Genomic DNA, 26,360 nt, shown 5'->3' with positions numbered 1-26,360 from the left:
CGGTCAGGTGGGAGTGGGGGGATCCTTCCTCAGAGAGCCCCTCGGTCAGGTGGGAGTGGGGGGATCCTTCCTCAGAGAGCCCCTCGGTCAGGTGGAAGAACCCTTCCTGAGACATGCAGTCTGAACCAAACAGTGATGTCATTGATGACTAGAGCCCATGTCCTTTCCTCACCCGGAGCCTCGGGTGTTTCCAGATGTGGTTAGGTAAGAATTCCAGAATGTGTGCAGTAAGACAGACAGGAAGGTCAGAGTCAGGAGCCCTCCAGAGGGGTCAAACCCAGTGGACACGGTGGGGACAGAGGGTGGGGCTGGGGCTGAGGTGCCTCTTTCCACACAGCCTGTCGGGCTGCCCTCGAGCCAAGAAAAGTGGCATCAAGATCACACCCACCAAGGACGACAAGGAGGACCCCGAGCTGATGAAGTGAGTGTGCTCAGGATGAGGGCTTCCTGAGCTTGGTCACCGCACAAGCTCCATCGAGCTGCCCTTTCCCTCCATGCCACTGGACACCATGTCAGCGGGTGGCGATACGAGTTCTAATAGCTGTCTGTGCTCTGCATGCTGACGCACTGCACCCAGGCCTCTCACACCTGGGCTGTAAGAGCAAGTCCGAGAGGTGGCCCCAAGCACTCACAGACCCCACGGGCTGCAGGAGCGGAAGGTCCCGCTCACGTACCTGTGAGGACACAGGCACACCAGTTCCTGAGGCAGAAAGACTAACTTGTCCTGCCCAGACAAGTATGACTGTCAGCCGGGGCTTGTACAACCGCAAGCCTGCTTTCTGGTTAGGAACCGTAAGTCCCCACCCTAAGGGAGTGAGGGAGGGAGAGGGAGCACTGCTGGCAGGTGGGGGCAAGACTGTGCCAGAAGCAAAAACAGGGTGCACAGGACTAGGGGTTTCTTGGGATGTGGGCCTGCAGTGCTGAGGCCGAGGGAGCCAGCCTACCCACAGGGTAGGAATAGGGTACCCAGCCAATGAGGTGGCTGCATGGCTTCCTCCAGGGTTTGGGGCCAGTGGTTCTCTCCTTGGGGCAGGCCCAGGCTCATGGAGGGCAGAAGCAGCCAGAGGCCTCACTCACCCTTGCCAGGGGCAAGCATTTGGCTGCTCTGGCTTCTTCTGGCCGTTAGCGGCTGCACCCTTGGGGGCAGCGCCGACAGCTGCCCACGCAGGAAGGCCAGGGCTTGTTTGCGTATATGTTTATTTCTTACTGTGAAGCGGTAATGAGCGTTAAATTACAACATGAAATGTTTGCTTGCTGGCATCGGAACAGTGCTGCTCCACGTGCGAGGGGGAGATGTTTTCCTCCAGAGAATCCAGGAATTTGCTTGTGATCATGTAAATGCAGGGTTGCTATGGATTTAGGAAGGATCCTGCTGGCAGGCATGTCATAGGGAATTGATGCATCTACAAATAATTAAAATCAGGATCAGCATCTTTAAGTTAACTTGCAAAAATGCTTTTCCTCTTTCTAATGTGCTGTCAATTTTGCCTTTTTTTTTTTTTTTTTTAAAGTAAGTACTCTTTAGCCAAGTGGAAAGTGTGGAGTATGTAGACAGGTCAGCTTTATCTGCACAGATAAGACCTGGCCCCCCTCGTGGAGGCTGTGGGGGTGCTTGCTACACACAGTGCCTCTGTTCTGTAGGGCTCAGCCATAAACTTCTACTGTGTTTAGAACTGACCCAAAGTTTCCAAGCTGTGTATCTTCACAGAAGCAGACTGCCTTTTCTTTCTCCCGTGGAGTGGAGTGGAGCGGCTGGTGGGTTCAAACCACCAACCTTGTGGTTAGCAGCCAACTTCCTTGACCCCTACACCACCAGGGCTCCTTTTTAGAAGTGACCAGCACCTTTAAATAAGTGCCGATGTGGCAGAAATGTGAGGCATTTCTTTGCTCAGTGATTTTGGAGGTGCTGGTGGAGGAGAACCCCTTTTTGTACGGCATCTCATGGCTGCACCAGTTTGAGATCAAGTTGCATCAGCACCTTCTGGTAAAGTTCCTTTGCCACAGCTTTATAACTGGTGATAAAAATCATACCCCATCTTGGAGAGCTGCCTGGGGAGCCTGCCCGGCTCACTGGGGAGCTCAGGTCACGGCCCCTGGCCCCAGCTCTGTATTCTCACGTTTGGACTGTGGAAGGTGAGAAGGCTGAGCTAAGGATGCAGGGGAAACACTCATAGGCAGTGGTACAAACACCCTCGGGGAGGATGGGGTCGGCTCCCAGAGGACAGGTCAATTGCCAGTGCGGCCGAGCCAAGGTGCTCTCTTGGGGTGTGGGCTCTGGCACTGGTTCCCTATAACAGACCTGCCTGGGGAGTAATATAGACCCCCAAAGACCTCTCATGGAACCCTGGCCTAGCCCTTTGCAGAGACCAGTGGGGAGGTGCCTCCACTCTGGATGGACAGCTGGACTGTCCCAGAGTGTCCGAGGCCATGGGCTCTGTGAGACCATGGGGGAAGGAGCTAGTGAGGGGCAGGGCTACAGAGGGCAGTTGCTACCAAAGGAGGAGCCAGGTTGGGCAAAGCAGGCCAAGGTAGGGGTGAAGCGAGGCCACTGAAGGGGCAGGGAGAGGCTAGGGAGGGGGCCCAGCAGGGGAGAGATGAGGCAGGGGTGGGGGCAGGTCCAGCAAGAGGCAGGGAGGGTTTGGCCCTGGGGGAGTGGGGAAGGGCGGTCAGAGCCTGGGAGATCCAGGGGAGCAGAGCGTCCACCTGCACAGGGACCTGGGAAGGGGTCAGCCGTCTTGGAGAAGAGGCCAGCGGTGGTGGGAGCACAAGGAGCAGCATCTGTGGAGATGACCCTGACACCCTGTCACCTGTGGGCTCTCCCAGCACATCTGACCCCACCCATGCCCACCACACACGGTGACCCTTGACCTCACCTTGTGCCCACTGAAGTGTCTGCGACAGGGTCCCAGGGCTGTGGGGCATGGGTGGTGCTGTGCTTGGAGCTACAAGCAGATGACAACTAGATGCCCTTGTCTGTGGGCATGAGACACCCAAGGGACTGGTCCTGGTTCTGAGTGATGGGGCCCAGAGCCTGGATCCTGGCTTGCCCTGTTGTCACCCTGCCCGTTCTATGGGGTTCAGGCCTGGAGTTGCTCTGAGCTCTTCTGAAGTTGCTCCTGTGCCTTTGCGGTTTTCTTAAGGGATTCTACCCCAACAGGCCAAGTCGACCTTGATCTTGACAAGCAGTGGGGAGGGTGTCCCCACTGAGTCTAAGTGCACTGAGGCCCTGTGCTCTTTCCTCCAGCACAGACAGATGATCGCCACAGTACCCGGGTGGGATGCACGTGTCATACCTGTGGTGATGAGCAGCCCTGTGGTCTCAGCTGGGCCCAGAATCCCACTGCTGGTGGCTCTAGGTTGGCTGCAGCACAGCCTCAGCCTGGTCAGAGGGCCTGACAGCCAGCTATAGACCTGCCTAGGAGCTGTGACCACTGGGGTGGGGTGCGAAGGCAGGTGCTACCCCTCTGCCCTGCAGGGCTGTGAGGTGGTGAGGCTGTGGGGAGAGGACCAAGCTCTGTGGTCTTCAGCTCCACTTGTGGTGGGAGTTGATCCAGGAGCCCCTGGTGGGTCTCAAAGTTGATGCTGACCTAGGAGGGTTGGGGTGTCGGTGCTTCTGTGGGTCCTGTGCCCTGGGCTCACCTCTGCCCTCTTGTGCCCAGGTGCCCGGTTCCTGGCTGTGTGGGGCTTGGCCACATCAGTGGCAAGTATGCCTCACACAGGAGTGCATCCGGCTGCCCGCTAGCCGCCCGCAGGCAGAAAGAGGGGTCCCTCAATGGCTCATCATTTTCATGGAAGTCGCTGAAGAACGAGGGGCCCACGTGCCCCACGCCTGGCTGTGATGGCTCTGGCCATGCCAACGGAAGCTTCCTTACCCACCGGAGGTGACGTCCTGCAGGGTGGCCATACCTGGCCTGGGCTGTGGGGCAAGACCCCAGAAGGGAGCAGGCTTGGCTGGCAGTTTCTCAGGGGAAACTGACCCCAAGTGGACGAAGCCCCGGGGAAGTCTGGTGTCAGGCGGGCACGTGTGATATTTTCACCGTGTCTGTGGTGTGAGCCTCCCTTATATATACCCAATGTCTACCTACCTGGCCAGGTACTCTGGGACATGTTGAGGGGTGACACCCTCCTGCTCACCCTAGCCTGACAAGTGCTGTGCCCCCTCCCTGTGCAGGTTGGCATCTGGTCCCATCAGAAACCCTACATCTGGGCCAGGACACATTGGTCTTTTTTAAGCTTTACCTCTCTACCCACAAGACTGCCTAGCTTATTCCTTCAGCCAGCACTCAGGAGAGTCCCCTGCCCTCTGAGGACAGAGCCAAGAGCAAGCTACACCACCCTGCCCTGGTGGGTGCGTGCTCTGGCAGGGGCAGAGGCAGACAAGAAAGAGATGTAAGCATCTGTCCAGAAATGTGGTGACCTCACACGGGAACAGACCTGTGACCTTAGACCTGACCTGATCTGTGACCTCAGACCTGCCCTGACCTTTGACTTCAGATCTACCCTGACCTGTGACCTTTTGTTTCCAGCTTGTCTGGCTGTCCCAGAGCAACTTTTGCTGGAAAGAAGGGAAAACTCTCAGGGGACGAGGTGCTCAGCACCAAATTCAAGACAAGTGACGGTAAGCTGTCCCTTACTGTCCGTGGGGATTACTGTCCGTGGGGATGTCCATGTGTGTGAGACTGTGGGCATCAGTCCCAGTGCAGCAGCAGGAAGGGCTGGCTCAGAGACCCTGCCTCTGACGCCATGAAGCCCCTGGAGCAGCTGGGGCCTGGGGCCGGGGAGCCCTGGCAGCATAGGCAGCCTGCCCCCCACTGCAGAGATCCCTGGCCACTCCCGGTTGGCTGCAGCAGACAGGCTAAGGATGGTCAGCATGGTCTGCAAATTGGTCTGGTTTATCTCACGGAGTCCCACCTCCCCACGTGTGATGGGGGCAAGAGACCAATGATGAACACAGACCCGAGAGTCTCCCAAGGGGGACTTTTGGAGACTTCAGGTTCTTGATCCTGTTAGTATGTGGGCCTGTGAACTGGGGAGAAAGATGAGCAGGCCAGGAGTGGCAGACCCTGCTTGCTGTGGGGTGGTGGTCTGTGTTGCCTGCTGTGGCCCGCTGCCTGCTTAGGGCAGAAGGCAGTGCTGGGACTTTTTCTGCAGTGCTGGAGAACGACGAGGGAATCAAGCAGCTGAACAAAGAGATCCATGACCTCAGTGAGTCCAACTCGGAGATGGAGGCCGCCATGGTCAAGCTGCAGTCCCAGGTGGGCGCTGCAGCCTCAGGCCTGCCCTCAGCCCAGGTCCAGCTCCCAGGGACAGGTCTCAGTGACCTCCTCTCCTAGGAGGTGGGGAGAGAGGGCCCAGTCACTATTGTCCACACAACAGCCGGCTTTGCGTTGTGGTGGTAGCTGCACCCTCAGGGCCAGGAGCCAGCCAAGGTCAGTCCTGTGAGGGTCAGGACAAGAGTCCCCTCAGGGTCAGGAGTGCCGTCAGGGTCACCTTTGAGTTTCCAACTAAGAGTGTGCCTCTGGAGTCAGGTCCAGTTGCAGCCAGGCTTCCCACAGCGAACGTCACAGCCACCCCATTCCTTCGTCTCCAGCCCTGTTTGCCAGGCACGAGCATGCACAGGGAGTGTGTGTGTGTCTGCCACGTTTGCCTTCTTAAAGCTCTGAGTAGGGCCACTGTTGGTCTGTTCAGTGAGGGGAAACCCAGAGGTTGCCTCAACACCTCCACCAAAAAACCAAACCCACTGCCATCTTGAGTCAATTACAACTCATAATGACCCCTTTTGGGTTTCTGAGGCTATAAATCTTTACAGAAGTAGATTGCCCCATCTTCCTTCTGCAGAGTGGCTGTTGGATTTGAACCGCAAGCTTCTGCTTAGCAGTCAGATGCCTTCGGCACTGCGCCACCCGGGGTCCTTCCAACATCCCCAAGTGGGGCTCTTCTCCCATTTTGCTGACGAGGAGTGCAGAGCACAGCCACACAGTGGGGGTGCAAAGTCCAGCCCCACTAGCACTGGCCTAGCCATCTCAGCTGCCCCCACCCTCCACCCAGCACCCCAGGCCGATGCTGCCCCCTCACAGGCAGGAGCCCCAACACGCACGAGGCGGGTCCCACCTGCTCCCTGGCCCCTCGCGCTGAGACAGGAGGTGTGGCGGCAGAGGGCGTCCCTCCAGACTCTGCACTGCAGGGCAAGAGAGGGCTAGGCGCTGCCTGGAGGGTGCAGGCCCGTCTGTCTCTGCAGATCTCCTCCATGGAAAGGAACCTCAAGAACATCGAGGAGGAGAACAAGCTCATTGAGGAGCAGAACGAGGCGCTGTTCCTGGAGCTGTCTGGCCTGAGTCAGGCCCTCATCCGAAGTCTCGCCAACATCCGCCTCCCGCACATGGTAGGCAGCCAGGGCCTGCAGCCGAGCCCTGTCCCCGGGGTCCTGGGTCCAGGCCGGGGCCGCGCGGAGACTGCGGCCGCTAGGGGGCGCCCGGAGCCGCGCGCGTTCAGCGCGTCCCCCGCAGCCCGGCCGGCCCTGTGGGGCGGGAGCGCCAAGCCGGGCTTGGTGGCGCTGGCGCTGCTAACCCGGCTGCTTTCTTGGGCCCAGGAGCCAATCTGCGAGCAGAACTTCGACGCATACGTGAGCACCCTCACCGACATGTACAGCGACCAGGACTGCTACCGGAACCCCGAGAACAAGGCCCTGCTGGAGAGCATCAAGCAGGCCGTGCGGGGCATCCAGGTCTAGCGCTGGGCCCCGCGCCCCCGCGGCCCCGCGGCGCTCGGCCGGCGGCGGGGCGGCCTGCAGGTCGGGGCCACGGCCCCCAGGGTTCTCGGAACGGAATCTGGAGAGCAGTGCGACGTCCGCGGCGGAAAGCTGCGCGGAAAAGTTCTCAGGGAAGCTTCCGGAGTTGGCGGCCACAGTGTTCCTCGCCTGCAGCGGCTGGAGGGCGCCGGGCAGGCCCGCTGGGGGCGTCTGCCCGCGGCGGCTGCGCGTGCCTGTGTCTTTCGCAGTTTTGTTTGATTCAGTTTTGTGTTCAGGACGGAACGAGCCTGTCCCCGGGGAAGATTGGGGTGGGGCTCCCCGAGCCGCCAGGACCGCCGCCCCGGGCTCGGAGAGCTCGGAGGGCGCACGTGCGGAGCCGCCTGCCGCCCGGAGCGACGGTCCGGCAGAGCGCGCGAGCGGCCCTGCGTCAGACCCTGAGCAGTGACGGCGCTCGCCCTGACGCGGTTTGGGGCCGGGGTCACGGCCCAGGGGGGAACCACAAAGATTTCACTTGGTTTTTGATCCACTTAAGAGGGGGGGGAAAAAAATGAGAAAAAATAAGGCAAAATTTAATGTGTTAAAAACACAGTGTTCCTTCATGTAAATAGAGTCCAAATTGATTGTGACTGCAATTCCGAGTTAGTCTTTAAAAGTAGCGAAATTGCACTTCCTGGAAGAAATGAAAAGTAGTTAGTTTAATTATTCTGTAAATTATTTAATTTTGTCAAGATGTAACTATATTCACAACCGCCTATGTTAACGTTGGCTATTTATTTCACATTTTTATTTATTGATTTTATACTATTTTAACCAGACCCCACCCCAGGGCACCATGAGAGGGAAATGAATGGAATCAAAGGAAAAATCACTGACTATAAAGACAGGCCACAAAAAAAAAAAAAAAAAAAAAAAAAAATCTTGATATAACTTCTAGTTATAATTTTGATGCAACCAAGTTATTTTTATATATTTTGTTATTTATTCTTTTAATAATGGAATTTTTAAAAAAGTATTTTGTAACTGAGGAATTTTGATAATTTGGGGCTTTTCCCCTTGGCCCAATGGAGAGAGAGACTTTTTGGTTTGCTTTTTCCCTTCTGGGTTCCTTTTTCTGGCACCGATGGCAGGCTGGGGCTCTGTGTTCATTGTTTCTTTGCGTGTAGCGCTGCGGAGTGTGCGCTGGCGTGTCCTCGTGTGTGTTGGTTCTGTGATGACTGCGCCGTGTTTCTGTGAAGGAATACTGTCAACTGCAGTAACAGTGGCTTCCGCGTGGCGGCAGGCTACCCACCTGTTCTGACAGCTCTAATACTGTGACCCTCCTTCCTCAGGAAACGTGTTAAACCCAAGCACTTCATGATGTATTTGCAGGGTGATTTCCTAATAAAAGTCCACCTCTGATTGTGACCTTGGTGCTGTGGTCTGTTGTGAAGACGTGTCCCATTCTGCACAGAAGCCCAGCTCCTGTTCACCCTCCTGGGTGTGGGTGAGGTGAGGGTGAGAAGCCAAGCCCAGCATGGGTGTTGGGTCTGGTGGGCAGAGTAGCGTGACTCCTGTGAGCTCACATTGGGTTCTCCCAGATATTCCATGCAGTGGCCGCTTTTGTGCTTGGCCAATAGCTCCTTCCCGCTCTGTATGATTCCGGGGGTTCTAATTCACCGTACCTTGCCCCTTACCACACAACTCTTCCCCCCCAAAAAATACCAGAAGCCAAATTCACTTCTGTTGATTTGGTTCTGACTCATAGCGACCCCTCCTTTGGTTTCCAAGGTGGTATCTCTACTGAAGTAGGTTTGAAATGCCTACTTCAAATGCCTTAGGCACTATGACACCAGAGCTCCTACCACACAACTGGGCAGGTGCAAATCACAGTTCTTCCCACAGTATCTCTTGGAGTTGAGGAGGAATAACCTTTCTGCAGATTGTTGACCTGGGGGTGGTGCACAAGTTTGGAACTGAGGCTACTTGGGTAGCCTCTTTCCTGGCTGCCAGGAGGAAGCCACCTGCAGTGGGAGAGAGTGCAGACCTTCTGGAGGGAGGCAGAGATAAGAGATGGAGAGAGAAAGATGGGGTGGGAGGGGAGGAAGTGAGATCACTCTACTAGCATCCTCTGAGCTCCTAGACCCAGCCATGCCTGAATCCACCCACCTTTGGCAGTTATGTGCGGCAATAGATTCCTTGTATTTTATTTTTTTTTGCTGAAGCTGGTTTGAGTGGGCTCTTTGGCCTTTGAATGGAGCCCTACTGTATCCTGCTTGTTTCAGGTGGCGCTCTAGATCTCTTCAGATGAGGCTTTGGTTGAGGCTTCCAGTCAGACTCAGACATAAATGCCAAGACACCGCTTGCCCCTCTGAGAGGGTGTGTGGGCATGTCCTTCCCAATGGGAGCATCCAGCCAGGCCCTAACAATCAGTCTGACCACTTCCCTCCACCCAATGGGTCTTGCGCCTTTTCCAGTTGGAAGGTTTATGAGACCCCCTTGTCCATGCCAATAGAGAACTTGCCTTTTAAGGGAACCCCACTTGCCCCATCCGCCCGCTCCGTTCACCATGCCCCACTTCACCCCTCCTTGCACCTAGCCCCAAGCCCTCCCCACCCCGCTTCTTGCACACCCCAACCTCATCACCTTCCCTGGTTATCCCCGGTCCCTGCGTGGACAAGGTATTTGTCACACCCCCTCATAATTCAAAAGAGCAGCGGGTGGACGTCCACAGGTGCGCAAGCAGGTCACGTGTTCAGTGCTGCGTTCTCCGCAGCCTTGTCTTCACTTGGCTTCTTTACCAGGAGCCCTGGTGATGCCTTTAGACCCAGAGATGGCCCTTAGGTGGTTCTGTTCGAGGTCAAAGTCTGCACCCACCATCCCAGACTGTCCCTAAGTCTGCTGCCCAAGGGTTCTGGAATGCATGCCCCCAATCAGATTCCTCCCCCAGATTCCTCTGTCACATTTAGAGGAGACAGTGGGGACTGGCAGGGTGGGGGAGGGGGAGGAGGTGGAGTCCCAGATCCTGAGATGCGGGTGTCAGCTGTCCAGGGGCTTGCACCCTGTGTATCCTGTGGATGGACCTGTGAGTCCTGGGCTGACACCACTTTGTTAGGGCCTTTCACTGGCTGAGGTCCTGCTAACCTTTTATTTTGAGGTCCTGGGTGGATGAAAGGCTGGCAGTAGGAACTCACCCAGAAGTGCCTCAGAAGACAGCTCTGGTAATGTGTTTCAGAGAAAGTACAGCACTGCCAACCCTGTGGCGTGGGGGAGAGTCAGTCAATGGACAGCAACCAAGAACGTTTTAAGAGGAGAAATTAACTTAGAGACTTCTTCAATCACTTTACGGAAGTGAATATATTTGAGAACACCTGTGTTTTTAGATCTCTGGTGGCGTAGTGCCTAAGGCATTTGACTGCTAACCAGAAGGCTGGCAGTTCAAACTCACCAGCCACTCCTTGGAAGGAAGACTGGGCAATCTACTTCCATAGAGATACTGCCTCAGAAACCCAAGGAGGGGTTGCTATGAGTAGCAATCGACTTGATGGCTTTTTTTTTTTTTTTAAATAGTCACAAGTGTCCAAGCCCCTTCTCTTCCACCTTCTTCCAACAGCTCTGCAGTGGTGTCACCTTGTGGTAAATCTCACATCTTGTCATTGCTCTAAGCCTCAGCCAGCAAGGTCGCACCTGGCCCAGGTGCCACGCTGTTATTAGGGGTGTTGCTGCTCTGACAGCCCTGACAAGCTGACAGGTGTTTGCCACGTGAGTGGGTCTCAGAGGTCCAGGGCACTGAGTGTGGGTTTGAGACTTTCTCCTCCCAGGACTGCAAAGAGCATCCAGAGAAGATGGTAGAAAAGAGGAAGCAAAGATGAGGCTCTTGTTGCAAAAGGGCTGAGGGGGCTTTGGACAGCATTTAGGGGCTGAGTGTGGCGGAGGGCAGCAGCACACGGCAAACCCTCAGCCAACAGCACTGGGTCACAAATGAGTTTTGACCACTGCCGGGCAGGGCCAAGGGCTTAGAAGTGGTTTTCTCCTGGAGCTCAGGCTGCTGTTTGCAAAATGCTTGTTGTTGTTATTTGCCGTGGAGTCAGACCTGACTCATAGCGACCCCCCTCCTTGGCTTGCTGAGGCAGTATCACTACAGAAGTAGATTGCCCAACTTTCCTTCCGAGGAGTGGCTGGTGGGTTTGAACCGCCAGCCTTCTGGTTAGCGGTCAAGTGCCTTAGGCACTATGCTACCAGCGCTCCTTTGCAAAATGCTTGTTGTTGTTGTTGTTGTTATGTGCTGTCGAGTCAAACCCAACTCATAGCGACCCCTCCTTGGGTTTCCGAGGCAGTATCACTGCGGAAGTAGGATTGCCCAACCTTCCTTCCGAGGAGTGGCTGGTGGGTTTGAACCGCCAGCCATCTGGTTAGCAGGCAAGTGTCTTAGCCACTATGCTAAATAGGTTTGAATTGTGATTGCAAAAGCAATACTTGCCCATGGTAAAAACAATCTGACAGCACAGAGGTGATAAAGTTAGAGGTGGTATCCTCACCCAGAGCTGAGAAGCTGGGAGTGAGAAAATCATCTTGTATCCATGTTCACAAGTGTCCTTACAGCTTCCAACATCCTCTGCCTTTTGTGTAGATGTGGTACATGGTATCATTTGCTTTCTGCCTGCAAGACTTTAACATGTTATGTATTCTAAGTCTGCTGCTTGTGATTTTTTTAGCTTTTGTATGTCTGAAATAAAACTTTTTTTTTTTTCCTCAGTAGACTATTTTTTAAAGAAGTTTTGGGTTCCAGAAAGCTGGCAGAAAGCGGAGTTCCCACATGCCCCTACTACTGCCTCTAGTGTTCTTTGTATTAACTCTTTCATTCCTGTGGCACATTTGTTACCACAGAGGAAACAAAATTGATACATTTTTATTAACTTAAGCCCATAGTTTACATCTGGGTTCAATCTTGGTGTTGTACAGTCCTATGGGTGGGTTTTCTTTTCTTCTTCTTTTTGTGTGTGGTGAACATGTATGTAATGAGACATTTTGCATGTCAATGATCTTAGCATGTATATATAACTTAGTGGCATTCATGGTATTCGTCATGTTGTGTGATGATCATGATTGTCGTTTATAACTTTCCCATCACCCTTAACTGAAAGCAGCTCTTTGTCTCCTAAGCAGTGAGTCCCTCTCTCCTCCTTCCTGCCTGCCCTTGGTAACCACTGGTCACCTTAGATCTGCACGCATGTGCCTCATCTAGATACTTCACGTGCGTGGAATCATACTGTGTTTGCCCTTTTTGGAATCCTGTGGGTGTTGACAAATGTGTAATGGCCTGTGTAGTCCTCCAGGAGGGGGTCATACAGAGCAGCTTCACCACCTTGAAAGTGCCCTGTGCACCTCCTCTCATCCTTCCCCTACCCCGAGCCCCTGGCAACCACTAATCTTCCTACTTTCTTCTTAGAATGTCACAGAGGTGGACCCATGCAGTGTGCAGTCATTTCAGACCGGCTGCTAAATATGCATTCAAGGTCCCTCCACGTCTTTTTGTGCTTTGAGATCTCTTTTCTTTTTATTGTTGAGTAATGCTTTACTATATGCATGGACTTCCCTTTATTCATTCAGCTATTCAAAGGCATTTTGGTCACTTCCCATTTTTGGCAACTATGAATGGACCTGCTGTAAACGTTTGTGTATAGGGCATAAGCGTGGATATACATTTTTACCTTATTTGGGTAAATACTTAGGAGCATGATTGCGGAATGGTATGGTAACAAGGTATTTAGCTTTATAAGAAACTGCCGGATTGTCTCCACAAGTGGCTGCACCATTTTGCATTCCCACCAGCAGTGAAGGAGACTTCCTATTGGTCTATTCTCCAACAGCATTCCACATTGTCAGTGTTGTGGGTTTTATGTTCTAATAGGTGCGTGAACTCTACGAGACTAACGACACAATAGGTGTGCAGTGCAACACTCTTGTTTTAGTGTGTCATTTCCTAATGGCACCATAGGTCCCTAATGACATCTGATGTGGGGCATCTTTTCAAATGCCATCAAAATTTCAAATTTGCCATCTTTCTTCTTAGATGAGGTGTCTGTTCAGGTCTTGGGCTCATTTTAAAGTCTCAAAAAACCTTTACAAATCAACCTTAATTCCATTTAGGTAAAATGGAGTTCTAAAACAAAGCACACCTATTAGGGAATTCTTCCTCTCTTGTAATGATTAATTAAGAGCAGAATGTCAATTCTGCCAAGTGTCACAAGAGAAGGATGCGCACCGAATATCTTGCCTGGCTCCGGGCCTAGGCCGCTGGAGCTGGATGCGTTATAACATAGACCCCTCGCAGCCGCCCAGATGCAACCTGTCCCGCGTGGACACACCTGCCCGGCGTCCCAGGAGTGGCCTCCAGGAGGCACAAGGTCTTTGTGGCCCGTCCGGAGGCTTTACACTACTAAGCCCCGCCCACGCTCCTTGGAAAGCCCAGGCAGCTTAGCATACAGGCCATCGCACTCTCTTTCCCCTGTGTTGCACGCGCTCCTCTTCCCCTCGCCCTACTAAGTCAGGGACCCCCACATACCCCGGCCCTGTTCCCGAGCGGAAGGTTGACGGCCACCCACTCCGGACCCACTAGGCGGCGCTAACGCCCCTTTCGGCGCGGCGCGCGGCGCGCAGGCGCAGTGGGAGCCGCTGCGCGCGCAAGCGCGGCGGCGGCGGCGGCGGCGGATGTTTACAGCTGAGCAGGCCGCAGCTCGGGCGGCCGAGCGGTCAGCTGAGCGAGAACTCCGGGAGCGCCAGGCCTCGACCCCGGCGGCCCGTCTTGCGGCCGGCCGCTCCTGGAGGTAGCGTCGTCGCCCCTCGGGCCCGATCTGGGGCGGGCGGCGTCTCCGGTCCTGTCCCGGTTCCCGGGGGCATCTGCCTCCGACCCAAACCGCCTCACCTCCGCTTCCTGCCCCTCTCCCCGGGGACGTACCCCCAACTTCGCGCCGCTCTTCGGCCGCCTCCCGGGGCTGCTGCATTCTCTGGACCCCTCGGAGCAGGCCTGTCCGTGCCCGTTGCTCGCCCCGTGGACCGACCGGTTTCCCAATGGCAGGCCGTTCCGACCTTCTGGTTAGGAAGGCAGGTCCGGAGCGGACGACTGGAGGACAAGGTCTGCCCTGGCCTGTGTTCAGAAGCCGGCGGAGTCCCAGGCTCGGGGGTTCGAGGTCGGCGCAGGGCGTCGGACGGGGTCTCCAGCGCATGTGTGTGTGTGTGGGGGGCAGCCTTGAAGCCCTCGCCTTGGTGCCTGTGGGCGCGTCACCCCGCGGAGGGGCCGTCTGACTGGGGTGCCAAGCAGTGGCTCAAGGAAAGAGCTCCACTCCGGGTGTACCTTAGAGCGTCACCGCAGAATTGGCGAGGGCATGTCTGCAGAGGACTTGGGGATTGTGGTGGTTGGGCTCGGGGCACGTGGCCAACATTCCTGCCCCAGGCTTGGATCCCGCACCCTGAGAAGGCTCACTGCATTATTTGCAGCTCGTTGTTAAAAGGGGTTTTTGTGTTGAGTAGAATTGTCTGCGTCTAACTGCACCCCCTTGGTTCTGCCCTCCCAGAAATAGCAAGTCAGCAGAACCTCCAGCCAGCCTTGCAAACATCTGCAAAAATCCAGGCTGATTCCTTGCGAAGTTCTGCTTTCCAGGTTAGAGGTCCCGCTGCCAGGCTGCCTCTTGGGCTGGGCTTCTTTTCAGTGACCCCCAGATGGGGCCATGCCCCCAGCCCTATCCTGGCTTCCAGCTGGTGTTGGCAGGGAAGCACGCCTCCCTACACCCTGCAGTCGTGAGGCCTCCTCTTCTGCAGCTCCTCAGGCAGCGAGGTTGTGGCCCTGGGCTGAATTGCATTAGGTTTGCAAAGTGGACTGTGTGTCTGAAAGTCAAGAGCCACTTCCGGGTTACTGTATCTGGAGTCTAGGTGAAAGTGATAGGATTTAGTTTGGCAAGGGCATCTGTGGGTCTTTTGCTGGCTTTACCACCTGTCACATCTGAGGTGGGCAGCGTTCATGAGCACCCCACTGGAGGCTGTTATCCTGGTTATGGGTTCACGTTGTGGTATCAACAGATAGCCAGTGTGTGTTTTTCTCATGTGAGAACTTTTAAGGCTGCATTTTGGTAGGAAGAACACAGGCCTGTGGATGTGAATTCCAGCCCCGCCTGGCCATGTGACCATGAGCACAGTGACCTCTCAGCCGGTTTGACTCATTATGTCATAGCCTAATTGAGGATGTGACTGGCAGGTACCAGTTGCTGTGGAGTCTATTCCAACTCGTGATGACCCCATCTGTCCCAGAGTGGAACTGCACATTGGAAGGTTTTTGATGGCTGTCATCTTTCCAAGTGGTGGCCAGCTTTTCTTCCTTGGTGCCTTTGAGTGGATTCAAACTGCCAACCTTTTGGTCAGTAGCTGAGTGTTTAACTCTTTGTGCCACCCAAAGCAAGCCTTTGGATATGTAATGAACTTTCCAAGTGAGGATAAGTTCAAAATAAGCAGTAGGTGCTGAGTAGAGAATGCAGCCTGCCCAGTGTCTGATTTGTGTTGACCTTACACAGAACTGTGGTGTGGAAGGACAGTGGTAGATGTTCTGTGCGCAGTGTATACAGACTTCTGGGTGAGTGATTTTAGACCCTTGAACACCCAAGCTTGTGACTCCACTTCTAAACAGTGACCCACATTTTAGGTGACTGTCCTAGGCTTTAGCTCGGGACTCAGTGGCTTATCCAGATTAAACTTGGCCTCATTAACACTTATCTGTCCAGCTGCATTAACTGACCATGGACTGTAATATAATAAGGGCTCTGAGACTGTTGAAAAAGGGAGGGAGAAATCAATTGGCCATTGCAGTGATCCGAGAAGCCTAGTATTCAAGTCTAAAGCTCTGGTTATGAAGGTTGACTGTACTGATGTCCCGTCAAAGGGAAAAGCACCGTGTTAACCCCCTTCAGACATGTTATTTACTTATTGTAAGAGGCATAATTGCCAGTTGTGAGTGTGTGTGGCTGTCTGTGGTAGCTCTCCTGATTCTCATTCAGCTGTTGAAACCCAGAGGCTTGTGAGAGCAAAGCAAATGCTTCAGTGGGGGAAGGCTGATTCCGAGCGAATCATTGCTCACAGTCTGGCAGGTTTTCCCAGCACAACTTCTGTGGGTCAGGTAAAGCAGTCCTGGGACAGGTGTGTAGCCTTGGGGGTGTTCCCCTGTGGAGTGTGAGAAGGGGCACTGCCTTCAAGCAGTGGGCTCAGAGGGACGGGCTGTGCTTGGAAGGGCATAGAAATGTGCCTCCCGTTGGTGTAGAGCAGGAAGGCTGCAGAGTGCATGCTGTAGAAGGGGCGTTGGGGGTTCTAGAGGCAGCTTCTCTGACCTAAGGTTTACCTTGAGATAAGAAAGTATTTGTCACAATGTGTTCTGTTTGGAAGACTGTTTTGTTGATGTTGTTTTTGCCTAAAATTTTATTATCAAAATACACCATCACAAAACCGATTGGATTATTTGACTGAGGGGTGTGGGTGAAGTTTGTGTGCGTTTGGGGATGTAGCTTTGCCAGATACAATATAGAACACCAGTTAAATTGGAATGTCAAGTCAACAACAACAAGTAAGTTTTTAGTATTTGTCGTCTAACTGACAACAAATTAAACTGGAAATTTGCTTTTCCCCTGAATCTGGTTTCCCTAGGGAATGAGGTGGGTGGTGTTGACAGAACATCCCCATCTGTATTCTTTTCAGAGTCGGAATCTGGGATGAGTGTTTGGTTCTGCACCTGCCCTAACCTTCACACCATGTGCTCTTTCCCCGCTCTTGCTGTCCTAGTGCTGCTGCGTGTCGCCCTGAGGATGGGAGGTGCTGTGAGTGCCGGGGAGGACAACGACGAGCTCATTGACAACCTGAAGGAGGCCCAGTACATCCGCACGGAGCTGGTGGAGCAGGCGTTCCGTGCTGTCGACCGTGCAGACTATTACCTTGACGAGTTTAAGGAAAACGCGTACAAGGACCTGGCATGGAAGCACGGGAACATCCACCTGTCTGCCCCGTGCATCTACTCGGAGGTGATGGAAGCCCTGGACCTGCAGCCTGGCCTCTCCTTCCTAAATCTAGGCAGTGGCACTGGCTACCTCAGCTCCATGGTCGGGCTCATCCTAGGTAAATCTGGAAGGAGGACCGAGGCCCTGCTGGGGAGCTTTGTGTCTGCACAGCTCAGGGCTGTCTCCTTCCTGGAGAAATGCGGTCTGTCACCATGGACCCTCTGTGGGTGGGGTCGAGGCCCCTGGTGTCGGCACTGTGCGCATGTGGCCCTGGGTGGTAGATGGAGGGATGGCATGTTTTCTAGAGGGTTTACTCCTTCCCCTGTCCTCCCCACGCCTCTCCTGTGCACTGCCATCTGCACCCCACAGGCAGCTCAGCACACTGAGGGTCTGCTCCTGAGGGGTGACGGGCCCAGCGGATCTGTGTGCCCTGACCTCAGTGTGCCCCCCATTCAGTTTCTTCCCTGGACCTGCCTCCTCACTCCATCTCTACGGTGACGACACTGGGAGTCCGAGTTCTTCTGGGCAGTTGTTTGGTTTTTGTTTTAACACTAAAAGAAGAGTAATAACTATGCTATTATTTATGTCAAAGATGAAAGGGATTTTGAAACTTATCTTACCTGAAGGTTTTTAGTTGATTTTCATAACTAGGTTGTGATACTGTCCCTGGGAATATGGTCATTTTTATCCGTAATGAAGGCAGTGTGAGATAACTCAGAATCTCTCCCTGGGAATATGGTCAATTTTATCCGTAATTAAGGCAGTGTGAGATAACTCAGAATCTGTCGTGTTCCCGCTTTTTGTTAAGTGTTCTGGTTGGGAAAGGCGCCCCTTTTACTCGGAGGGCGACACACTGGTGCTGACAGGAGGGACGGGTGCTGGGTTGTGTCCTGCCAGCTCCCTTCTAAGGAGGCAGGCACAGAGGCTGCTGCGGTTGGGATGGGCTCCTCAGACCAGAGGTGGCTGTAGTGTAGCTGGCGCCAAGTGGCTAGGGTCTGTGCAATTTTTTTTTTTTTTTTTAAATTGTGATTTGGGTAAAGATTTACAGAGCAGATTCACTTTCCATACTTTGCATTTTTTTAAAAAAATAATTTTCTTTTTTTTTAAATTGAGAACATATGCAGCAAAATACACACAAATCCACCAGTTTGTGTTTGTACCATGTAGTGACACAGATTGCGTTGGAACTACGTAATCATTTTATCCAGCTCTTCTGAGTTGTATTTTCCCTATTAACATAAACTCACTGTTCTTGCAGCTTCCTGTCTAGTCTTTCAAGTTGCTTGTAAGTTTGATCCCATGTAGTTAGTTCTTAAAAGAGTGTAATGGTCAAGACTGACCATTTGTGTACTGTTGTTGTCGTTGTTGTTACGTGCCATCGAGTCAGCTGCCACTCATCGCAACCCCTCCTTGGGTTTCCCAGGCAGTATCACTTTGGAAGTAGATTGCCCAACCTTTCTTCTGAGGAGTGGCTTGTGGATTTGAACCACCAGCCTTCTGATTTGCAGTCAGGTGCCTTAGGCACTGTGCTACCAAGTTCCCAATTTGTTTACTAGTGAAGCTAAACTATTGTATAAGAAGACTTCAGGGAATATTTTTGGTTTAATATTTAAAGATTATCTCAAGGCAGTAGTTTCAGGAGTTCATCCAACTTTCATGGCTCCAGGACATCTGGAGTCCATGAGAACTTAAAATTCTGTTCTGCATTTTCCCCTTTTGATCAGGATTATTCTATGGCATCTTTGAATAAAATGTTCATTAATGGTAGCTGGGCACCATCCAGTTCTTCTGGTCTCCTGGCAAAAGAGATAGTTGCTCATGGAGGCAGCCACCATTCCACATCCTTCTCCTGTTCCTCACTCTCCACCTTTCTCTGTTGCTTCAGGTCGATGCCAATTGTTGTGCCTTAAATGCTGCTTGCAAACTTTTGAGGCCTCAGGCTCTACACAGTGAACTAGGAGGTAGAGCAGAACACTAAATTAGGCCCATTAACTGGAATGTCCCATGAAACATGACCCTAAATCTACAAACCAAACAACAAATTCCATCAGGTGTTTGGTTAGACATAATCAGCCTCAGCAGCTACTTTTCTTTATTTTAAGTCATTGTAAATATATCTATCATACAGCTTTTGCCAGTTCAACTTTCTGCAGGTGTACAGTTTATTGACAGCATTTATAATAATTAGCTGTGCAACCCCACCCTTAATGCAGTATTTCCATCACTCTTCACCCCCTTTTTCCCCCTTCCTCTCTCTCCTGGTAACCAGTAAGAACTTTTGTTCTTTGCATTTGCTGTTTCTTGTCTTTCTGTGTAAGTGAGGTCATACAGTATTTGCCCTTTTGTGATTGACTTATTTCACTCAGCAAAATGTCTTCAAGCTCCATTCATGCTGTACTATGTATGTTCATTCGTCTTACTAGGTGAATAATATTCTACTGCATGTGTGTAACACATTTATCCATTCATATGTTGGTGAGCATTTAGGTTATCTCCACCTTTCAGCTCTTGTGAATAGTGCTGTCTCTGTCTGAGTCCCTGCTTTCAAGCCTTTGCCTTTCCATGAGCAATGGGTAAGCGGTCCAGTTTGCCACATCCTCACCAACATTTGTTATTTTCTTTCTTTCTTTTTTTTTTTAAATCTTAACCATCCTTCAAAAGAACCAAAACTAAACTCATTTCCATTGAATCGAGTCTGACACATAGCAACTCTTACTGGGTTTCCAAGTCTGTAAATCTTTATGGAAGAAGACTGCCCCATCTTCCTTTCACAGAGCAGCTGGTAGGTTTGAACCACTGACCTTTGGTTAGCAGCCAAATGCCTTAACCACTATATCACTAAAGCTGCTTTTAGCCATCCTAGTGGGAATGAAACACTATCTCATTGGGGTTTTGATCTGCATCTCTCTTATGACTGTTGATGCTGAGCACCTTTCCATCTGTTTAGTGGCCATTTGAATGTCCTCATGTCCTCCAGTGAAATGCCTATGCAAGTCCTTGGTCCATTTTATGATTGAGTTACTTACCGTTTTATTGTTAAGTCATTGAAGTTATACGTATCTTTTGTTATTAGATTCTTGTCAGATCTTTGGTTTCCAAAGATACTCTCATTGTCAGTAGCTTGTCTTTTCACTTTTTAGGTAAAGTCCTTTGATGAACAGAAGTTTTTAATTTTTGTGATGTCCATTTGTTTATTTCGTCTTTTGCTATTTGTACTTTTGTTATATTAGATAATCCATTGTTAAAAACTAGGCCCCACAGCTTTGCTCCTGCCTTTTTGTCTAAGAATTTTATAGCTTTAGTCCTTAATCCATTTTTAATTAGTTTTTTGTGTGGTGTGTAACATGGATCCTATTTCATTTTTCTGTATTTGGAAATGGAATTTTCTCTACACTATTGAAGAAACTTTCCTTCTCCATTGAATGAACTTAGCACTCTTATCAAAAACCAGTTGCCCACAGATGTGTGGGCTTATTTCTGGACTCTAATTCTATTCCATTGGTCTTTGTGTCTCTTGGTATACCAGTACCAGGCTGTTCTGATTACTGTAGCTGTATAGTACATTTTAAAATCCGGAAGTGTGAGTCCTCCGACTTTGTTCTTTTCTTTCACCATTGTTTTAGCTATTTGGGTCCTCTTGCCATTCCGTATAAAGTTGAGGATTGTTTTTTGATTTCTGTAAAGAAGTCTGTTAGAATTTTGATTGGGATTGTGTTGAATCTGTAGATTGCTTTGGGTGATACTGATATCTTAATAATATTATGTCTTCCAATCCCTAAACATAGAACATCTGTCTATTTGTTTAAGTCTTCTTTAATCTGTAGTTTCCATTGTATAAGTCCTTCACTTTCCTGGTTAGATTTATTCTTAGGTATTTTATTCTCTTGTTGTTGTTTTTGCTGTCGAGTTCGACCCGACTCACAGCGACCCCTCCTTGGGTTTCCGAGGCAGTATCACTATGGAAGTAGATTGCCCAACCTTTCTTCCGAGGAGTGGCTGGTGAGTTTGAACCGCCAGCCTTCTGGTCAGCAGTCAAGTGTCTTAGGCACTACGCTACCAGAGCTCCTTTTTATTCTCTTAGATGCTGTTATAAATGGAATTGTTTCCCTTTCAGATTTCTTATTGCTGGTATCTAGAAATGCAGCTGATTTTGGTTTGTTTACCTTGTATCCTGCAACTTTGCTGAATTCCTCTAATAGCTCTGGAATTTTCTTGGGGACTCTTTGGGATTTTCTTTATTTAGGGTTATGTCATTCATGAGTAGAAATAATTTTACTCCTTCTCTCCCAGTCTGGATCCCTTTAACTTCTTACCTTACTGCTCTGGCTAGGACTTCTAATACAATATTGAATAGAAGTGGTGAATCTGGACACCTGTGTCTTCTTACTGAGTTCAAGGGGAAAGCTCTCAGTCTTCCTCCATTAAGTATAATGTTGGCTGTGGGATTTTCATATATGCCCTGAATCATACTGAAGAATTTCTCTTCTCTTCCAGTCTTCTTGAGGATTTTCATCACAAAGGCTTTTATCAGAAGCATTCTTTGCATGCGTAGAGGTGATCATGTGGTTCTTTCTCTTTGTTTTATTGATGTAGTATGTTATATTGGTTGGTTTTCTAATGCTGAGCCGCCCCTGCATTCCTGGAAGGAAGCCCCCTTGGTGGTCCTGCTGTATGACTCTCTTCATATGCTGTTACATGCTATTTGCTAGTATTTGGTTGAGGAATTTGGCATCTACGTTCATAAGAGTTATTGGCCTGTAGATTTCTTGTGGTGTCTGTCTGGTTTGGGTATCAGGGTTATGTCTGCTTCATGGAATGAATTAGGGAGTATATCTTCCTTCTCTTTCTTTGGGAAGCGTTTAAACAGCATTGGTGTCAATTCTTCTTTAAATGTTTGGTTGGATTCCCCAGTGAAGCTTTTTGGTCTGGGATTGTTTTGTGTTGTTGTTGGGATTTTTTTTTTTCACTTCGTTCCTTTGTTTCCCATTTCCATCCATCCTTCTACCCTCTGAGCTTTGGGAAAATACTGCCCTTTTGTTCTCATGGTTGATTGTTCTAAGGTGTATACACCTTTCTGGTGTTACTGACCACTTTATCGGCCTGTCTGTTATTTGGTGAAAGTTGAGCCATGGCAGGTGAGTTCAGTTCCAGGCTTGAAGGGTGTCTAAGGGACATAGTCGCAGGGGTTCTACCAGTCTCTGTCAGACGAGTAAGCATGGTCTTTTTTTTTTTTTTAATTGTAATTTGGATGAAAGTTTACAGAGCAAATTCATTTTCCATTCAGCCAATTCACATACGCTTTGCCTCATGACATTGACTGCAATTTCCCACAGTGCAACAGCTCTCTTCCTCCCATAGTTATCTCTTCCCTGTGTCCTTCCCTCCATGTGCTCCTGCCCCCCGAGCTGTCTCCCTGTGGATTCACAGCCTTTCTATTCTCCCATGATTGATCTCTCCAAGGAGTGTATCTACCTAATGTAAATGTTCAGCTCATATGCCTGTTTTCTGTTTGGCTAAAAGTCACAGGAGTAGCTTCAGTTCCAGACCTGAAGGCAGCTAGGGACCATAGTCTCAGTGGTTCCATCAGGCTCTATCAGACCAGCAAACCTGGTCCTTTTTTTTTTTTTAATTGATTTTGGGTTGTTGGGAGTTTTTTGATCACTGGTTTGGTCTTATCACTTGTTACTGGGTCTTTTTAGATTTCTCCTTTCCTCTTAAGTCAGTTTGGGTATCTGTGTGCTTCTAAGAATTTGTCCATTTGTTCTCAGTTACGCAGTTTGTTCACAGAGTCTGTGCATTTTCTGATGTTGGAACTGACAGGATTTGCTGATGCATGGATGTGGTTATGAAGGAAAGAAATATGAAAAATGACTCAAAGTGTTTGACTTAAATTTCTTGACCTAGTAACAAATCTGTGTCAGGGTTCTGAACATTGGTGAGTTCAAGGTACAGTGGCTTATGAGCTGGGAAAGAACGCATGACCCTTACCTTGTAGCAGTGTTTCTGTGTAGTCACAGAGTCACTTCAGAAAATCCCAGCAGTACTAACATAGTTTTTGTGTTTGGAATGAAATTTGTGGTTTCTTTTTTTAATGCATTTTATTGAAATATAATTTACGTACAGTGAAATACACAAAACTAAAGAGACATGGGTCAATGCTTTTTTTTTTCCCAGTGTTCTCTCGCCTCCCCTCCCACCCCTAGTAACCAGCAAAGAAAGTTTCCTTCCCATATAAACCTTTCCTTGACTTTTTACAGTAGTGAACTAAAACAATATTTGTCCTTCTGTGATTGACTTAACTTCACTCAGCATAATGTCCTCCAAGTTCATCCATGTTATGTAGTGTTTTGCAGATTCTGCATTATTCTTTAGTGTTGCATAGTATTCCATTGTGTGTATGTACCATAGTTTGGTTATCCATTCTTCTGTTGATGGGTACTTAGGTTGCATCCATCTTTTTGCTATTGTAAATAGAGCTGTGATGAACATGGGTGTGCATATACCTGTTCTTGTCCTGGCTCTCACTTCCTTAGGATATACACCTAGTAATGGGGTTGCTGGGTCAAATGGTATTTCTAATTCCAGCTTTTTAGGGATTTGCCATACTGCTTTCCACAGTGGTTGTATCATTTTACAGTCCCACCAGCAGTGTATGAGAGCCAGTCTCTCCACATCCTTGCCAGCATTTGTTATTTTCTGTCTTGTTGGACTTTGCCATCAGTGCTGGGGTGAGATGGTATCTCATTTTGATTTGCATCTCTCTGGTGGCTAATGATCGTGAACATTTCTTCATGTATTTGCTGGCCGCCTGAATATTCTCCTTGGTGAAGTGTCTATTCATGTCTTCTGGTCATTTTTTAAGTGGATTGTTTGTTTTTTTGTTGTTGAGGTGGTAGAGTTTTCTATAAATTTTAAGAGATATGTCCCTTGTCATATATGTTGTTGCTGAATATTTTTTCCCAATCTGTACGTTCTCTTTTTACTCTTTTGGCAGTGTAATTATCGACAAGTATGGATTTATTGCTGCTTATCTAGAAATGTCCTAATTTCACCATCATACTTGAGGGACAGTTTTGCTGAGTATGTAATTCTTGGTTGGAAATTTTTTCTTCCAGGGTTTTATATACACCATCCCGTTGCTTTCTCCCCTGCATGGTTTCTGCCAAGAAATCCGAGCTTAGTGTTATTGGTTGCCTCTTATAGGTAACTTTTTGTTTTTCCCATGCTGCTTTTAGGATTCTTTCTTTGTCTTTGGTTTTGGTGAGTTTGATGATATGTCTTGGTGATTTTCTTTTGGGGTCTATTCTGTTTGGGGTTTATTGGAATTCTTGAGTGGATATAATCTTATCTTTCATCATACATTTTCTTCCAACAAATCTTTGACAATTTTCTCTGTGGTTGTTTTTGTCCCTTCCTGTTCTGGAATTCTGATTGTATGTAGGTTATTCCTTTTGATGGTATCCCACATGATCTTTAGGCTTTCTTCATTTTGTTTTGATCTTTTTTTCTGATTAATCACTTTCCAAAGAAGTATTGAGGTTTTTGTCTTCAGTCTCACTAATTCTGTCTTCCATTGATGCAGTTCTACTCCTTTGCCCATTCAATGTGTTAATTTATTTCTGAAAATTTAGTATTGATCTTCTGGATTTCTATCTGTAGATTTTGTGTCATTTCTAATTTTTCATTTAGTTTTTCATTTTGTTCTTGTGTTGCCATTCAGAATTGTTCTAGGATTTTGTCTGTGTTTTCCTCAATTTTGTCAGTTTTTTCCTTGGTCTTCCTCTCAATCCATCGAAGGTACCTAAATATAATTCTTTTGAATTCCTTATCAGGAGTTCTAATGCTGTGTCTTCCTCAGGGATGTGTTCTGGGTCTCTATCCTGATCTCTTGTTTCTCTTGCTTTATCTTGCTTCTTTGTGTGTACTGTGAGGCTCTGTTGTCTCTGAGACATTGTGATGCTTTTGTGTTCATATTTAATTGGTGATGGTATGTTGGAGTGACTTGCCCATCATTTTCATTTTCTTTGTATGTTACCTACTTAGGCAGGGTACTGTGCTCCTCTGTTCACTAGTTGGCAGCACTTGTACACTCACCACCTGCCTCCTTTCCCATTGTCAGCCTCTTGTATGTCCCTGCCGTCCTTGGCAAATGGAGCCTATTCTTAGGTCCCTGGAATCCACATGAGAATGCTGTCACTTTAAATATAAAAAATGGCCACTGCTTGTAACCATTCAAAATGTCTGTGCTCTTGGTCACTTTAAATATCCAAAATGGCTACTGTGGCATAGTGCCTAAGGCATCTGACAGCTAACCAGAAGGTTGGCAGTTCAAACCCACCAGCCACTCCTCAGAAGGAAGATTGGACAATCTGTTTCCATGGTGATACCGCCTCGGAAACCCAAGGAGGGGGTACTATGAGTTGGATCCAACTCCAAGGAAGAGAGCTGTTTTTTTGTGTGTGTGTGTGTGTGTGGGGGGGGCTGTAAACAATAAAAATGGCTGTGTCCTCTAGACAGCCAGAAGTCCACAGCTCAGGTTATCTCCCTCCTTGCTGTTTCCCTTCCTAGACATAGGCCACCAGTGCAGTCATCCCTGCAGCCCTTGGCAACCAGGGCTGATCCTTAGGTCAATTCTCAGGTCCCAGCACCACTTGGAAATATTCAGGTTGTTGGTCCCGTGAGAGTAGCTGACAGCCCATTGCTCCAACCATCTCTGTACTCACTGTTTTCGTTCAGGTTTTTCCACTAGTTGGTGCCTCATCCACTCCAGTATCCTTCCTTTCAAAGCTCAGGGCTCCAGGATTACCTTCTGTTTCTCTGTTACTGGTTTCTCTTTTCTTTGTTGGAGAGGCTCTGTGGAGCTTGTCTGCCTGTCCCACCATCTTCCCTGATGTAGAAATTTTTGGTTTCTCTTGAGACTCCGCCCATTCGGCTTTGGGCTGTGGAGTGCTGCCTTTTTCATTTTAGACGTGTGTTGCTTTCAGCTACCTGCCTTCTGGCCTTATTTTGTAGCTTGTCTTGGAATGATGTGTTTGCATATGTGGGGAGGGGAGAACAGTGCTCATATAATTTATCATCTGTATTCAGGGAATTGTGACTCTCTCCCTTGTGGTTGCTGTTGGAGGTGGATGGGCTGTTGAGCTGACAAGATTAGAAATGCTCACACCACTTACCTAAACTAACACAGATTGATGTGGAAAGGTTGAACAGGCCAATTACAAAAGAAGAACAGGTCATCATAAAATTACCAACTAAAAAAAGTTCTGGCCAAGACGGTTTCACTGGAGAATTCTATAAAACATTCAGAGAAGAACTGATACCAATCCTACTCAAACTGTTCCAAAACATAGAAAAGGATGGAATCCTCCCTAACTCATTTTATGAAGCAAGCATAACCTTGATACCAAAACCAGGCAAAGATATCGCTCAAAAGGAAAACTGTAGACCAATATCTCTCACGAATATAGATGCAGAAATCTTCAACAAAATCCTAGCCAATAGACTGCAATAACATATCAAGAAAATCATTCATCATGACCAAGTGGAGTTTATATCAGGTATGCAGGGATGGTTCAACATTAGAAAAACAATCAACATCATCCACC

General features: G+C 49.4%; 2 protein-coding genes across 2 annotated transcripts in view; both read left to right on the top strand.

The window, feature by feature from the left end:
* The window catches only part of MYT1 (myelin transcription factor 1), a 64,085-nt gene extending 57,355 nt beyond the window's left edge, over positions 1 to 6,730 (top strand). The window contains exons 18-23 of the mRNA XM_007954688.1: positions 338 to 421; positions 3,660 to 3,881; positions 4,527 to 4,618; positions 5,152 to 5,255; positions 6,239 to 6,382; positions 6,590 to 6,730. Of these exons, the coding sequence (XP_007952879.1) occupies positions 338 to 421; positions 3,660 to 3,881; positions 4,527 to 4,618; positions 5,152 to 5,255; positions 6,239 to 6,382; positions 6,590 to 6,730 (787 nt within the window). The remainder of the gene's footprint in view (positions 1 to 337; positions 422 to 3,659; positions 3,882 to 4,526; positions 4,619 to 5,151; positions 5,256 to 6,238; positions 6,383 to 6,589) is intronic.
* A 9,836-nt stretch (positions 6,731 to 16,566) lies between these two features.
* PCMTD2 (protein-L-isoaspartate (D-aspartate) O-methyltransferase domain containing 2) overlaps positions 16,567 to 26,360 on the top strand; it is a 31,409-nt gene continuing 21,615 nt past the window's right edge. The window contains exon 1 of the mRNA XM_007954641.1: positions 16,567 to 16,873. Within this exon, the coding sequence (XP_007952832.1) occupies positions 16,567 to 16,873 (307 nt within the window). The remainder of the gene's footprint in view (positions 16,874 to 26,360) is intronic.

This window comes from Orycteropus afer, unplaced genomic scaffold (assembly GCF_000298275.1).
Source record: "Orycteropus afer afer isolate SDZICR_OR568_19922 unplaced genomic scaffold, OryAfe1.0 scaffold00469, whole genome shotgun sequence".
Taxonomy (NCBI): Eukaryota; Metazoa; Chordata; class Mammalia; order Tubulidentata; family Orycteropodidae; genus Orycteropus; species Orycteropus afer.
This window is presented reverse-complemented; position numbering and strand designations above follow the sequence as displayed.